Consider the following 17513-nt stretch of genomic DNA (forward strand, 5'->3'; position numbering starts at 1 on the left):
GCAGTCCACCCAAAATAGCGTCAAGCCTTAAGGTAAAGGTGCCCCTGACTGTTAGGTCCAGTCGCGGACGACTCTGCGGTTGTGGTGCTCATCTCGCTCTATAGGCCAAGGGAGCCGGTGTACAGCTTCCGGGTCATGTGGCCAGCATGACTAAGCCGCTTCTGGCGAATCAGAGCAGCGCACGGAAACGCCATTTACCTTCCCGCCGGAGCGGATCTTCTACTTGCACTTTGACGTGCTTTCGAACTGTTAGGTGGGCAGGAGCTGGGACCAAACAAAGGGAGCTCACCCCGTCGTGGGGATTCGAACCGCCGACCTTCTGATCGGCAAGCCCTAGGCTCTGTCGTTTAACCCACAGACCCGCGTCGAGCCCTGCTTGTAAGCAATTCAGTGAGACACACCAGAAGACACGAACAGGGCTTTTCTTCAGCAGGAACCCACCGGAACTCAGTTCCGGCACCTCTCAGACAGGTGCCATTGCCATTCTAAGAGAACATGGTGAGTTTGGGCATCTCTTGTTCTAGAAATATAGCACTGGCTACTTTCCACCCAAAACTGCTTTGGTGCAAGTCCATCCATGTTGACGGTACTTGCACACAAGGAATGCTAAACATCTCGGACTCTTCTGCTCTGCTTTCCATTCACTATCTAAAGAGGTTTGCAGAGCCTTACCTGTCCCAATGAACATGACGTCATACTGGCCATCCTCTGCATCTACCCGATCGACCACGATTTGTGTGAACTGGTAATCCAAATCTGTTTTGATCATTATGGGGCGGTTATTGATGGGAAATACAGGGTTGTACATCGCCGGGTGGCTTCTTGCGAATGTGATGACTTCATCAGGGAGATCCTTGGTTGAATCAAAGCCACCAAATGTTTTGCTTGGACACTGGGGAGGGGGATGGCAAAAGAGAATATTGTCAAGAGATTACAACAGTGAAATTCCCATTTCCTCAGTGTATTCACTGAGGTCTTCACAACAACCTTAGGTTTTCACATGGTGCTGCTACATCATCATCATCTTACTGTGTCCATTGCTAGTCCTACTCAGAGGTTTTATTAGTAGTGTCCATCATTTTAATAGGTCTACTCTGAGTAGGACTAACATTGGTTACAACCTAGCATTTCCATTATAGAGATAGATGAGTCAATCTGTGTCAGGATATGCAATCCCTCCAGTATACAGGTGAAACTCGAAAAATTAGAATATCGTGGAAAGGTACATTTCTTTCAGCAATTCAACTTAAAAGGTGAAACTAATATATGAGATAGACTCATGACATGCAAAGTGAGATATGTCAAGCCTTTATTTGTTATAATTGTGAGGATTATGGCGTACAGCTGATGAGAACCCCAAATTAACAGTCTCAACTTTGGGGTTTTCATCAGCTGGACGCCATAATCATCACAATTATAACAAACAAAGGCTTCAAATATCTCGCTTTGCATGTCATGAGTCTATCTCATATATTAAACTCCAATGAAGACAATTGCTTACATTAATGAACTTTTCCACAATATTCTAATTTTTCGAGTTTCACCTGTATCCAAGCCAGTGACTTGCTGGATTCAAAGCTCAGCATAAGCAAGAGATTGCCAAGTGTCTGTAGATAAATTGCATTTTATGGGGATAATAATAATACTGGCCTGAGGATTCAGATAAATCGTGCTGTTAGAGAGTTCCAGTCAAAAATCGGATTCGGCTTCCACTCTGCCTTCACCTCTTTCTCCAACTCCAAACAATTCTTAGCTTGGGGAAGGGGGAGGTGGTACCAGGTTAATTTGGACCAAGCTCAAAGGGGGCTTTACTCAACCTGAATTGGGACAGCCCAGTTCAAGTTCACATTTCAAGCTTCCCTCTCGCCTCATTCCTAAAGGCATGCAAAGTGCTTTGAACACTTGAAGTGTAAAATATTGATATTATACTTTATGTTCATTTCCTTTGATTTAAGTACACAAACGTCCCAGTGTTGCAATAACCAGCATCGCCTATGCAGTCCTAAAACATGCAGCCCTTGAAAGCCAAAATGTAATTAAACAACAATCCTGATCTCACAACACGCTCTGTAGGGAGAAAAAAATCAATTATCATGGCTATCACTTTATTAACAATTCATCAGGGAGGAAATTAAAAAAACAACAACGTGCGTGTGTCTTTTAAAAGAATAGGAAGGTGTCCTCCATCCCAGCACTAGTTCTATGTGGCCTGTTTTTTTAATTATCATATAATAGGTGTCCTTTTATTGTGTGCTTTTTCCTAGCAACAAAATTCAAGTATCCACTTTTATCAGTGAATATCAGAGCCTGAGATAATTGCATATCAAACACAATTAAAAACCAGAAAAAACTGCAGGAGGTTCCCTTCTTCTGTTTTTTTTTTTTTGTTATCAATGCCACATTCTAGCAGTTAAATAATACCAACAATTGACAACAGTTTTTTCATAGCTTATAGCAATTTTCCATTTTTCCATATTTCACATCCCAAAGGCAATCTTGATTTTCCAGATGGAGTGCAATACTGATTACTTGCATTAATTAGATAATGATTAATCGGATAATGTATGAGAAGAGCTTTGAACAAGAAAAGTAATTTAGAAGTGCTAAGTATTGTTAATGCAGCTGGGAATTCATATACAAGAACATGTGTGAATAATCTTTTTTTGATTTTCTAAATGGACTGTCTCGATCGTTTTCAAGCAGCCATCTATAAACTTTGAATTTACAAGGAACGAACGTACTACGAGACGTCCAAGGACGTTGTGGGCACTTTCCCCTCTCAAATTGCCCAGTTCAGTGGTGCATTGGGACCCCTTAGGAAACCTAAGTGCTAAATCATTTCAAGGAGTTCATCCTTCATATACTGTATTGATTTCTTGTTTGCATCCCTAGTGCTTTAAATGGAAGCTGCGAAGCTAAAAATCCAGGGGCTCCTTGTTGCCTCTGCATAATCCAAGGCCTACCAAAAGCTGCCCTTAGAGCTGGTTAACACAGCCTGTTCCTCTGCACAACTTACAGGTGAAGCTCGAAAAAATAGAATATCGTTGAAAGGTTCATTTCTTTCCGTAATTCAACTTAGAAGGTGAAACTAATATATGAGATAGACTCATGACATGCAAAGCGAGATATGTCAAGCCTTTGCTTGTTATAATTGTGATGGTTATGGCGTACAGCTGATGAGAACCCCAAATTAACAATCTCAACTTTGGGGTTTTCATCAGCTGTACGCCATAATCATCACAATTATAACAAGCAAAGGCTTGACATATCTGGTCATGAGTCTATCTCACATATTAAACTCCAGTAGCTAATGAGAACAATTGCTTACATAAATGGACTTTTCCACGATATTCTAATTTTTCGAGTTTCACCTGTATATTTGGAGAGGCACCAGCCACGTCTTTCCTAGAGCTGCACTGTCCTTCCCCCATGGTTGTGTGCAATTGTAATGATCATTTCAATGATTGCTTCATACCACTTTTCAATATTTTTATCTTGCTGTACACCAGCCTAATGTTTTGTGAGTGGGCAGTAGGTAAAGGTAAAGGGACCCCTGACCATTAGGTCCAGTCGTGTCCGACTCTGGGGTTGCGGCACTCACCTCGCTTTACTGGCCGAGGGAGCCGGCATACAGCTTCCAGGTCATGTGGCCAGCATGACAAAGCCGCTTCTGGCAAACCAGAGCAGTGCACGGAAACGCCATTTACCTTTCCGACAGAGCGGTACCTATTTATCTACTTGCATTTGGATGTGCTTTCAATCTGCTAGGTGGGCAGGAGCAGGGACCGAGCAACAGGGCTCACCCTGTCACGGGGATTCGAACCGCTGACCTTCTGATCTGCAAACCCTAGACTCTATGGTTTAGACCACAGCGCCATGCTTTAATACATCTGTGAACCACCCTGAGACCTCTGGGTATAGAGCGGTATATAAATTCAATAAATAATAATAATAATAATAAACAAACAAATATAAATTATTTGGCTGTGCAGACAAGCCTGTGAATCTCAACGGAGCACAAGTTTACTGTGCTTAAGGGGGCTGGCAAATAAGAGATTACTAGAGGTGTGCAGTACAATTTCATGCATGTTCACTCTGCAGTAGGCTACATTTAATAGGTCCAATGGCCAAATTACACCATGGTTCTGTCCTTGGATGTTGGGTTTTTTGTTTTTATCAGTACAGTATGCTAGGGTTGGGACACATATTCAGAAAAAATAATAATGCATGTATGGACCTCTCAGAAAGATGCCACTTCACAGTATGTGGGAAAACACACTGTGTTATGGTCCTAAACACCAAAAATTCCCTGCCCCTTTCTCTGAATGTATTGATTGACTCAGAATTTATTTTTTATTTATTTTTATTTTTATTAGACTTGCATACTGCTCTTCTCATCATAATATCTCAGGGCGGTTCACAAGATCAAGGCATTTAAATGTGATGTCTTTCACAGTTAGAAGGCATGCTTCCTTCTTCGTATGGCACTCTTGGTCAAACCAACAACACGCTTTATTAGTGCAGGACTTGCAGTCTGAGTTTATATTGGCAGAGACCACATCCTGCAAGGACTCAATAAGATTTTCATAAGCCGTCAGGGAGGAATCTATTGATGAGTTATTAATTATAATTGATCTCAACTTAATTGCAATTTGTGACTTCAATCTATTCTCAGCTGCAATCGCTGTCTCTGGTGTCCATTTTCTCCTGCGCAATACTAGGCATGGGCGTCGCAGTGGGGGCGGTTCGCCCCAGGTTCCAGGGGAGGGGGGTGACACTTGGGCCAGCCCCGCCCTGCTGGCGGACCCGAGCAAGCTGCGGAGCAAAGCCCCACGGCCTGTCCAGGGTCCGCCCGCCAGCGCCGCTATGGGTTCCAGGGGAGGGGGTGACACTTGGGCCAGCCCCACCCTGCCAGCGGGCCCCAAGCAAGCCGTGGAGCGAAGCTGCTCTACCCCGCGGCCTGTCCGGGGGCTGCCTCCCAGCGCCGCTATGGGACTGCCTCGCGTGATCGGGACGGGGAAGCCCCAGGAGCTGGCGCTCGCTCGGTGGGTTGCCACTGGAGCAGCAGAGCCGGCGGGATGGACTGTGCATGCCCGGATTTCCACGCACGCGCAGTCTGTCACGACGCATGCGTCAGGTCGTCCCGCCCCCAGGGGGTGCCTCAGTGCGGCAACGCCTCTGATATTAGGTCATTTATTTCATCTGTGTCCTCGTATTCCATGCAGGGACGTTGACTTGAATTTTGGATAGTAACGGACACAATTAGAGGTAGGTAGTCGCTTTCAGTCCTATTATCTATATAGAATTTTTGAAATTAATTCGAAAGCCTCTTTGTTTGTGAGACAGTAATCAACTGTGCTGGCTCCATTTGTATTTATAAATGTGTACCCTTCTTCTTTGTCCCCAGAGCATAGCTGTCAATTTTCCCCCTTTTAAAGGGAAATTCCCTTATTCCGAATAGGATTCCTCGCAAGAAAAGGGAAAAGTTGACAGCTATGCCCCGGAGTGCGCCCCATTAACAATGGTAAAATCAAGACTTTATTTGTAGAAAAGCCATACAGAACCCGGCATAATTGATTTGGCAGTCTTTTGAATGTCTTCACGGGGTAGGTTTAGGAGAAGGGCACTATTTTCCTTTAACTCTCTTAATATTGGGAATTTTATTTCCAGGCTAACATCATTTGAGCCTATTCTGGCATTTATATCTCACACTGTGTAGAATAGTGAGCCGGGGTACTTAATTTGACGGGAGTACAAAAAACTGTGTAATTTACGCCATGTGCTCTCAATCTGTGCTTGCACTGTATATGGCGGCATATAGGCTGAAACAAGAATGATGCTCTTGGGTTCTAGCTTCAGCATAATCCCCAGCGCCAGTTGCTCGAAGACCGACAGAGAAAACAGTGGTATTTCCCGCCAAATAAATGCCTGCCGATACTGCTTGGGCACCACCTGACTGCCCAGTGAGCAGGGTACTTACAGTTCCTGGTCGTGGGTATGGGACTCTTCCTTGGTAGGGAACCCATTGATAGTTGGGACCATCTCTGTGAGCATATGGACCCAGAAACACCCTCCTCACGTCCGTCATGCTATACATGCACACAGCCGATCCTTTGAAGATGTTGCTAATAACAGACAGGGTGGGAAAAGAGATTGTTGGAGAGAGAAAAAGAAGCAATTGTTTCTAAATTAGAGAGGTTCTAGAAAAACCAGCTTTCCATTTATTTATTTTCTGTCACGAAAAAAGCCGATGGCAACCTTGTGCAATTGTCTAACCAAATCAAAATGAAATGCTTTGAAAATGGGATTCAGTCGAAGCAATTGACTTTGATAGAGAATTATGTTGTTGTTGTTGTTGTTCAGTCGTGTCCGACTCTTCGTGACCCCATGGACCAGAGAACGCCAGGCACCCCTATCCTCCACTGCCTCCCACAGTTTGTCCAAACTCATGCCAGTCGCTTCGAGAACACTGTCCAACCATCTCATCCTCTGTCGTCCCCTTCTCCTTGTGCCCTCCATCTTTCCCAACATCAGGGTCTTTTCCAGGGAATTATATCCACATTTTAATTTCCCCTTCCCTCCATGATCTTTAGGCATTTACTGTCCTGCAGATGGTGACAGCAGTCACGAAATTAGAAGACGCCTGCTTCTTGGGAGAAAAGCAATGACAAACCTAGACAGCATCTTAAAAAGCAAAGACATCACCTTGCCGACAAAGGTCCGTATAGTTAAAGCTATGGTTTTCCCAGTAGTAATGTACGGAAGTGAGAGCTGGACAATCAAGAAGGCTGATCACCGAAGAATTGATGCTTTTGAATTATGGTGCTGGAGGAGACTCTTGAGAGTCCCATGGACTGCAAGAAGATCAAACCTATCCATTCTCAAGGAAATCAGCCCTGAGTGCTCACTAGAAGGACAGATCCTGAAGTTGAGGCTCCAGTACTTTGGCCACCTCATGAGAAGAGAAGACTCCCTGGAAAAGACCCTGATGTTGGGAAAGATGGAGGGCACAAGGAGAAAGGGACGACAGAGGATGAGATGGTTGGACAGTGTTCTCGAAGCTACTAACATGAGTTTGGCCAAACTGCGGGAGGCAGTGAAGGATAGGCGTGCCTGGCGTGCTCTGGTCCATGGGGTCACGAAGAGTCGGACATGACTGAATGACTGAACAACAACAACAAAAAGCCCCTTCTTCTCCCTAGCTCACTGTGTTTGCTCCAGCACCAGACCAGCACCCATGGGGCTCAGCTTCCTTGAGCGCTTACAAACCAGGCAAGTGACAACCCTCCGAAAGGGTCTGGAGTTGTCGCTTGTATGGTGTGTAAATTCTCTCTGAAGAGCCAAAGCAAAAACAGAATCTGGCTTCCAGCACAAACCTGACAATGGAAACAAAAAGTTTGCATTCAAGATGCATGAGGTGCAATTAGGATTCCTATACAACACATGCTAAGAAAAGGGTTAATGCAGAAACGCACACACACACATTCTTTCAAACCGTGTGGCCGCAGACTTCTGAGCGATTATATATGTTGCTCATAGGAAAACTCCAGTTCATTAACCTCTTACATCTACTAGTTTTCTAGCAGTTCAAAGGTTGAGAAAATGCCTTCTCTTTTAAAGGACCATGTTAACAAAGAAAGCTTTTAAAAACGGGTAGCCTCCGTGCACTCCCCCCCATAAGTAAAATGATATGTCCGCTACCTGGAAGTTGTAAACACTCCATAGATGATTGGGGTTTTAGGGTCCTTTGAGTTCATTAGAAACACATCCTCTGTCAAAATAAACAGAATAAAATAAGGGGCAAGAAGCAAAAACAGCCGCCAGTTTAGTAATGAGCATGCAGCTGGCCAGAGAGAGAATGGTTCTGTCTTCAGAAGCACTTTGACCACTTACGGAGCTCGTCGAAATGAGTGTCAATGCCGTTGGGACCTGGCACCGAACAAATCAGGCGCGCTTTGAGGAAAGTGGTCCACTTGTTGACGAGACTTCTGTGGCCACCAAAGTCATTCTACAAGAGAAATAGCTCATGTCAGGACATTAAAACAGAGTCTGCCTATTGTGTAGGAAATCTCCTGGAATGCATGTGGAAAGCGTGGAGGAAAAATCAGTGTGAAGCCCTCAGTGAAGCTCTGGTGACACATGGGAGTTCCCACTTCAGTGCAGCCATGTGTAGGGTCCCGCCTCCTCCAAAATAAGCCTGATCCACACATGGCCATTGCCATTTAGGAACTGGAAGCGGCAACATAGCACCAAAGGTTTGTGACTCTCTGTGCAGAAGAAGAGTTTGGATTTGATATCCCGCTTTATCACTACCCGAAGGAGTCTCAAAGTGGCTAACATTCTATCCCTTCCTCCCCTCCAACAAACACTCTGTGGGGTGAGTGGGGCTGAGAGACTTCAAAGAAGTGTGACTGGCCCAAGGTCACCCAGCAGCTGCATGTGGAGGAGCGGAGACGCGAACCCGGTTCACCAGATTACGAGTCTACCGCTCTTAACCACTACACCACACTGGCTCTCAGAATCACCATGAGGTTCAGAGGGGAGGAAGAAGCTTTGTAGCTGGCCATCGGCCCTGTTTATAGGTAGCCTCTGCTGCTAGTTTTCCAAGATTTACCCCAAAGAGGAAAGGTATATCGCACTTAAAGACAATGAGAGTATTTCCAAACTGTTGCTGCTGCTGTATAAACGTTACACCTGCTTTCACCACAAGCTTCCCAAAGGAAGACTGGAATGTAAGCCTAAAAAGAGAAATAACTGTTCTTACATGAAGTTGGAGTCACAGGCCCAGCTCAGGTGAACAGAATGCCTCAGTCGTGTGCATTACCATGGGCTTCTCTACTTCTTCTGCTGTGAGAGCAGGAGAGCAAAAACTTCTGCTTTTATTTCAGCACAAACCTCAGTTCCATGTTTTGTTTGAACTCGGAAACTGTGGTTTGTTCGAACTAAAATTAGTTTAAGCAAACCAGACTCAAAACAAGGACCTGGCCATTGTTAAACACCTTATTATAACTATTAGTTGACACACCCACCCACCCACAATACTAAATATACCAGTATTAGGTAAAGGGACCCCTGACCATTAGGTCCAGTCATGTCCGACTCTGGGGTTGCGGCGCTCATCTCGTGCTACTGGCCGAGGGAGCCGGCATACAGCTTCCGGGTCATGTGGCCAGCATGACTAAGCCGCTTCTGGCGAACCACAGCAGCGCACGGAAGCGCCGTTTACCTTCCCGCCAGAGCGGTGCCTATTTATCTGTTTTTACTTTGACGTGCTTTCGAACTGCTAGGTGGGCAGGAGCTGGGACTGAGCAACAGGACCTCACTCCGTCGCAGGGATTCAAACCACTGACCTTCTGATCAGCAAGCCCTAGGCTCTGTGGTTTAATCCACAGCACCACTTGTGTCCCCATACCAGTATTAGTGAAGTGGTATTTCTTTACAATTGGAAGAATATGATTGTGAGTGTATTCATCACCCAGTCACAGTTTTACCTTACAGATCTGTCCTATCCTGGCATGCGTGGCTTTTCCAGAATGCTCCCCGTCAATGGCATTTTCACGGAAGAAAAAATAGATCTTGTCATCCTCTGGGTTGTCACTTTCTGGGATCAGGTGAGCGCTAATGAACCGAGGATCTGAAAAGAAAATGCAAGTGTGTACTACGGTAATGATAGATGGATTACTACAAAGGAACAGGGGGAGTGGGGGAATGGAGCTTGGTGATGGATTTCACAGCTTCTTCTTCCACAAAAACTCTAGCACTTACTACGATTTGCCCACAGGTCCAGACAAGAGGACACAGCCCAAGTGAAACCAGGGATGTTCCTAGGGGACCAGATATATCAAATGACACCAGCCCCTTATCTCTCGGAAATCCACTACATGGAATACCGCAGACTCCTTACAGCGGCTAGATTAAAACGCCCTTGATTCCGCGGTATTGTGGGGAAGGTACAAGGGATTTCCATACACCCAGAGAACCTGTCATTGTACAGTGGTGCCTCGCCAGACGAAAATAATTCGTTCTGCGAGTATTTTCGTCTAGCGAGGCATTCGTCTAGCAGGGCACCACTGTACTATGGGCGTGGTTGAGTCTACCGAACATATTCTTCTGACTTGTCCTCTCTGTGTGGAACTCAGGCAAAACCTTAAAGCTCCATTTTTACGTCAATTCAGCTTTCTATCCAGAGAAAGACAGGTTTTTATACTTACTGAACAATGTCACTAGAAATACAGCCTCCCAGGTGGCTAAATTTCTTTTTTTAGCTTTTAAGCGCCGTAAGATTTTAATTGGGGCTATCTGTTTAGCTCCATTCCATTGTGGGTTATGTTTTTCCTTTTTTCTCTTCAAAGTTCCTTCAGAGGTTTTAAATTCTTTATGAATGTATTTTTTTCTGACTGACGGTCGAATAAAATAATGTATGTATATGATGGTTAGCTACTACACTTTGAGGGCGATATGACTGAGCTATGATTAATGTTCAAGATACGGACAAAAACAAATGGATGAAATTTTGAGGAGCAGCAGAAGATAGGGCAACGTTGGGACCAGCCAAAATTGCAAGCTGATTTATGATCCTTGGCGTGAGTTGGAGTGAGCAATCCTATTCTTCAGTTTCTAGTCATCACCCATTGTTGAGGAGAGTTTGCCCATCACTTTACATGGAAAAGAAATGGGGAGGCACCAATCACAGGGAAATGAAATGAGGAAAGCTCCAGCAGCATAAAGGGGAAAAAAGCTTCTATTAAATCCAACCTGTTTCAAACCAAATTCTTTCACAGGATCAGTGCTTTTTTTCTGGGGGGATGCAGGGGTACACATACCCCTAAACAACTTGTGAATTTAAGTCTGGCCTCATTGAGCGGCGGTATTTCAATAAGAGTGGGAAAATGAGTGTACCCCTAAACATTTTTTTAAGAAAAAAAGCACTGCTCAGGATCATTATGAATATAAACAGTATAAAACTATTAAGCACACACAAACACAATCTTTGGGGCACTTGTAATTTTATCAGCAAAGGAAAGAAAAGAAAAGAAAAGGGATTCCTTTTTATCCTCTAGAATGTTCTAATTTCATACTAAAACACAGTATTTCTTTAGTTATGTCTAACCAACGTAAATAACACATAAAGAAAATGGTGGAAATTAACTTCAGCAGCATGGGCTTCTTGGCCCTGATCCAGCTTTACTCATACACAAAAAACTGCACAGAAAGAGAACCCCCAAATTTGCTTTGAATTTTGCTACTAGTGGTATCAGCTGGGAGAGCAATATGTCTCTACGCCATATCATCAACGGGCTCAGCCTGAAAGTTTATTGGTGGCAGCTGGGCGCTTCAGTCCAGATCTCTTCCTTTCATCAAAATATGTTTGATTTTGAGTTGCTTAATATTGAAACTGCACCACCCAAGGCTGAAACGGAAAAAGAATATTATGAGTTAGGAGAGTTCTCTTGTACAACACCAGAATAATTTTGAGGGAAATTCGCTCTTAAAGCAAAATTCAAAGCAAATTTGGAGGTTCATGGAATCGGGGGGGATTCAATGGGGAACCAAGAGACTCATTGCATTACATAAAGTGGAAGGAGCCTCAGCTGGACCAGAGTAACTATGCATGACATTGCATGAATAAAATGGCTTTGGAAAGCATTTTCACTGTTTCTGACTGGTCAAACTTTCGGGCTGTTTAGCCACCTGGATAAATCAATATATTTTAAATCAATGAAAGAATGTTTTCATGTCAGCTGAGCAGCCATCTGTGCTTTTGATCATTTTGTTTCTGTTCTCTGTAGCTCTGCAATTCCTACATTGAGTATAAGAAATAAATAAACAAAGCCGATAGATACATGCATTTAGAAGCATGCATGCATTGCATACGAAGCAACAACAGCAGAACACAAGCTTTTCATGTTTATGACTACTGAAGTGGAATTTCCTTATAATTCCCATATTTAATTTTGTATCCTTTTGTTGTCATTAATTTTTAAATTTAATGTGTGCATTTGTTTCAGTATTGTTTTATAAGAGCTTAAAGCTGAAATAAAGTGATTGATTGATTGATTGATTGACTACTGTATTTTAATATTTTGTTGGAAGCCGCCCAGAGTGACTGGAGAAACCTAGCCAGATGGGCAGGGTATTAATAATAATAATAATAATAATAATAATAATAATAATAATAATAACCTACAAGAATGAAGAGAGCACAAAACACACACACACACACACACACACACACAGTCTGCTCTATCGGTTGGTTTCCAACATGTTGCATTCAAGCAATAGCAAAGCTCCAAACAGCCACACCAAAAACAGAAACAAAACCATCTGCTCATAACTCTGCTTTTGACAAGCAACAGGAAGTGACCCCCAAGTTTAAAAGTCAGAATGCAAGGCATTTGGGGATGTATGAATATAATATTTTAAAAGTGATTTGAAAGTTTACATATGCAGCTGCCTTATATTGAGTCAGATCATTGCCCAGCAGAGTCTCTTCTTACTGGCTGTGTCTCTCCAAGCGCACGTCAGATTCTGGTGAATCCTAAATCCTAAGCTTAGGGCCAGAAAGCAGGGGGCCAAGTGGTTGTGCGCTTGTCTCGTGCTTTCTAGGTCCTCATCTGAGTAGTTTTCCTTGCCACTTTCCCCTGGAAAACCCACTCTTTAGCGCTAAATCGGAACAAACAGCAATCCACACAACCAACACCCAATTGCCAGTCGTTCCGATTCAGAAAGTTCAACGTTGGGTTTCCCTGGGAGAAAGCAGAAGGGCAAACGGAGGGGCGGGTGAGCCCTTCACTGAGCTGATTCACAGAAATTCAGGATACGTCTGTGGTGAAAATGATTCTCCTTCAAATCACTTCAGAATGAATCTGGGGCCTCTTGAAGCTTTGTGAGCAATTCTGAGTCCACTGGAGCTGCTCTGAGTGTGATTGCCCCAAACTCTCCATATATACAGAAAATACCATGGAGGGGAAGATAGGAGGGAGAGGAAGAAGAAGAAGAAGAAGAAGAAGAAGAAGAAGAAGAAGAAGAAGAAGAAGAGGGGGAGTAGGGGGAGGAGGAGGAGTTTGGATTTGATACCCCGCTTTATCGCTACCCAAAGGAGTCTCAAAGCGGCTAACATTCTCCTTTCCCTTCCTCCCCCACAAAAAACACTCTGTGAGGTGAGTGGGGCTGAGAGACTTCAGACAGAAGTTTGACTAGCCCAAGATCACCCAGCAACTGCATGTGGAGGAGCGGAGACGCGAACCCGGTTCACCAGATTACGAGCCCACCGCTCTTAACCACTACACCACACTGGCCGATAGATTTGTGACTGACAGCTCTTGCTTCCAACCAAGGGATAACTTTGCCAGGGCTCTCCTTTTACTTCCAATCACTGTAATTCTGTGAGAAATGCAGAAGGATGGAAGAAAACCAAATAAACAAGCAACCAACCACTGAGCTGTTTTTCATACATATACTCAGAATAGCTCCTTCACCCAGCCACTAATCCTTCTGAAATTTTGCAGGATACTTCCCTAGGGGCACATCAACGGTGCATGCTATTTTTCATGCAAAGCGGCACCCACTTTGACTTTCAAGTGTCATAACTGTCTTCATTGCACCTCAGCATGCCACGGCATCTTCCCGTATGGTAGTATCAACAACAGAATTGTACAAAATCCAAAACAAACACAACTTTAGAATTTCTCCTCCCTAGTCACAAACAATCTGTGTTGAAGTGCATTAAAAATAACAAACTTCAAAAAAAGAAAAAAGGAAAAAAAAGAGAGAGGAGTGGAAATGTCTAGAACATGATTAAGCATGATCAAAGAAGGATAAAGCCACAGTGGTAAGCTTTCTCAACTTTAACCAGGTCTCTGATCTCGATGCCAAATCTAAAAATAAACCTTGGTTTACAACAATCAAAGCAAATAATAAAATAATGTATACTCTCCCCCCCCCCCCATCTCTTTTCTTTAACTGGAAAAAATATTTGTTGTAACTCTGAAAGTATTTCCTATAAACACTTCATTTTGGGTGCCTCAGTTCCATTAACAGTTCTTCCCAATTTTTAATGGCAGAAACCACAATTAAGGCATCCTTGATTTAATAGATGCAACTGAAACAAGAGGCACAGAGCTGACTCTAAGATTCATTGTTTTCTTAAGCAATAGCAACATGTTTTGCTTGTCTCAGCATTTCTAAGTATTTCAAGCTTAGATGAAGCTAGGGAGATGTGTGTGTGTGTGTGTGTGTAAATCTAATACTCTTAAATATTTCTTGCCAGCTACATGACTAAACTACATAAGGAAAACCAACACAAGAACATAAGGTAGTATTCCCAAATGAGTTCTATTGAGGATTCAATTGTGATATATACAAGAGATAATATGGACATTCGTTTTTAGTTATCAAGACGTTCTAGCAATGCTGAGCAAAAACACATCCAGGAAGTCTCTTGGGTGAGATGGCCTTCAAGACGACTGAATTAATGTCCTCTTCATAGTCTGATTTTTGCCTATGCGATAAATTAAGTAAAAGAATTAATTCTGGAAATATTGTTTTACCATTTGGATGTTACAGTTACTCTGGTTTAATGTATATTATTGGAGGTGCAGTTTCAATAAAAAGATAGAGAGGAAACAAGACGAAGACCAAGGAAGACAAAAGCCAGCAGTGAGCAACAGAAACAGGAAGCTGCTTGGACGTATGAAATAGTCTCTTTGATCTGGAGAGGTGAGAAAGGCATGGAGAAGGAATCAAAGTGTTGTCAGAGAGTTTGAAGGCGCAACTCAAGCTCAAAGCCTGCAGGAGAAAATGAACCCACAAAGGTATTCCCTGGTACCCTCATGGTTCTCTCTCCCCCCTGTTTGAAATTAGGGCTGAAAAATGAAGTTCTCTCTTGTTTGCTAAGGGCAGCATCCAAACAAAGGATCAGCATCCAATTCCAGAGATGCTACTTCCAGCCTACCTGAAGGAGCGTCTCCACCCCCATCGTTCAGCCCGGACACTGAGATCCAGCGCCGAGGGCCTTCTGGCGGTTCCCTCACTGCGAGAAGTGAAGCTACAGGGAACCAGGCAGAGGGCCTTCTTGGTAGTGGCACCTGCCCTGTGGAACGCCCTCCCATCAGATGTCAAAGAAATAAACAACTATCGGACTTTAAGAAGACATCTGAAGGAAGCCCTGTTTAGGGAAGCTTTTTAATACTGCATGAATCACTGTATTTTAATATTCTGCTGGAAGCCGCCCAGAGTGGCTGGGGAAACCCAGTCAGATGGGTGGGATTTAAATAATAAGTAGTTGTAGTTGTAGTTGTAGTCAGGACCGGTGCTAGGGCTTCTTGCGCCCTAGGTGAACCACCTTCTGGCACCCCCTGTCCGTCCCCCACCAAAGCCTGCTTTAGCGGGAGCCGGGGGGGTGGTGTAGGGGGCAAGCAGCAGCGGAGAAGCTGCTGCTAGCCCATCCCGCCCAAGCCTGACCAGCGGCCCCTCCATTTTGGCGCCCTAGGCAATTGCCTAGTTCACCTAAATGGACGCGCCGGCCCCAGTTGTAGTAGTAGTAGTAGTAGTAGTTACTAATGTTCTGAAAGGCACTGATTGGTTGCAAGTCAAAGACCTCCATGTAAAGCTAATCACCCCCCACTGCCGGCCCACCCTATAAACCAGGGTGGCCCAACTTTTCATGCCAAGTGGGCTGGAAGAGTAGAACACATGGGCCGCACACTGCCTTGTCGTGCGGGGGGGAGGAGATTGAAGCCAAAATTTCACTTCCCCTCCAGCTCATTTGCTGCCTTCCCAAAGGCTCAAGGAAAGAAGCACGAGGCACTGGCAGGGTCCGAGAGAGCTCTCCCATCCAAGCTTTGGGAAGGAGGAAGGACCAGTCCAGGACCTTCCCTAAGCCCAGTGCCTCCTTATCTGGCTTTGGAAGGCAGCAAGAGGGCAAGGGGGGGCAGGGGCATCACATGTTGCCAAGCAAAAAAGGCTTTGAGGTCTGCATGCATGTTGGACCCCCCATTATAAGCAATTGGCTATGATTATGATGCTCTTTCAGAAGAAGTTTGTGGGTGCAGGTGATTTGTATCATATCCATTTCTTATTCCTGAAGACAGCAAATGGTACGCCGTGGTTTGTAGGAATATTAGCCTGGATCTATGTTCTGCAATATAATTCTTTTGGCATTATTTCCTTCTCAAGAAACACCACAATATATTGAATTAGAATTCATGACAGATGAAAAATAGATTGAAACGGGTCTTTCTTGTCCTTGTTCTTTCATTTCAAACATTCATCTCTACCGCAACTGATATATTTGGGCTATGAGGGGGATTGGAAGTGTTTAATGTACATTTTTACTGATTTTTTAAAAAAAACTGAAATCACTTGCTAAGGCAATGAAGAAGAAAGAGAGGAAGACTGGCCAGTTAGGATTTCCGATTTGTTTTACTAGTTGGGGATTGGCGAGGGGGTGGGGAGGTAGATAATACTTCTTTGTCTGGAAAATTGTCAAATGCCACACTTTATATTCAGAAAAGCCTGTTGAGAAAAAAGGGGGGTGGGGGAGCAAGAAAGAAAACGTTGAGCTGTGGTATAATTATCAGTTCCCAAGGCCTTTGTTCTTAAAGAGACAACAATAGTTTTGATTCTCTGTAATGACTAATTATATGATGAAGAAAAAATGAACACAGAAGTTCAGTGAAATTATACTGTAATTCTCCAAGTAAATTAGGTTTCTCACAAAACATTCCATATCAGCTGCCTAGCTTGCTTAATTTTAAGAAGGTAATTATCAGTGCTCACCATGTTTAGATGTGCTAACACACTCACTATATAAATAAATCTGAATTTGCACTGCTGAAGTTGTGTGATCTGGCCATGAGATGATGCCTTGCATGTGTCAACCAGCCATTGCAGAAAGCATGTTCAGACTTGTGTTCCCAGTAGTAATGTATGGAAGTGAGAGCTGGACCATAAAGAAGACTGATCGCCGAAGAACTGATGCTTTTGAATTATGGTGCTGGAGGAGACTCTTGAGAGTCCCATGGACTGCAAGAAGATCAAACTTATCCATCCTTAAAGAAATCAGCCCCGGGTGCTCACTGGAAGGGCAGATCCTGAAGTTGAGGCACCAGTCCTTTGGCCACCTCATGAGAAGAGAAGACTCCCAGGAAAAGACCCTGATGTTGGGAAAGATGGAGGGCACAAGGAGAAGGGGACGACAGAGGATGAGATGGTTGGACAGTGTTCTCGAAGCGATTGGCATGAGTTTGGCCAAACTGTGGGAGGCAGTGGAGGATAGGGGTGCCTGGCGTGCTCTGGTCCATGGGGTCACGAAGAGTCGGACACAACTGAACAACAACAACAACAACAAAGTAAACACACCAGGTATCACTGAGTGATACTGTTAAGCTGGTTTTGAGATTGCTACATGATGAACTACATAAAGGATTCTTGCGATATTGCCTACCTGCAGGTGCCTTCTACATTCAGTTTGTCTTGTGTAAAACCATCACGCTGTATCTTCTCCATGCCTG

At 44.0% G+C, this 17513-nt stretch overlaps 1 protein-coding gene across 1 annotated transcript in view; it reads right to left on the reverse strand.

The window, feature by feature from the left end:
- SEMA3A (semaphorin 3A) overlaps positions 1 to 17513 on the reverse strand; it is a 223325-nt gene that overhangs the window by 29216 nt on the left and 176596 nt on the right. The window contains exons 7-11 of the mRNA XM_033148345.1: positions 9492 to 9634; positions 7894 to 8008; positions 7702 to 7771; positions 5981 to 6125; positions 673 to 892 (exon numbers count right to left, since the gene is read on the reverse strand). Coding sequence (XP_033004236.1) covers positions 673 to 892; positions 5981 to 6125; positions 7702 to 7771; positions 7894 to 8008; positions 9492 to 9634 — 693 coding nt within the window. The remainder of the gene's footprint in view (positions 1 to 672; positions 893 to 5980; positions 6126 to 7701; positions 7772 to 7893; positions 8009 to 9491; positions 9635 to 17513) is intronic.

This window comes from Lacerta agilis, chromosome 5, assembly GCF_009819535.1.
Source record: "Lacerta agilis isolate rLacAgi1 chromosome 5, rLacAgi1.pri, whole genome shotgun sequence".
NCBI classification, from domain to species: Eukaryota; Metazoa; Chordata; class Lepidosauria; order Squamata; family Lacertidae; genus Lacerta; species Lacerta agilis.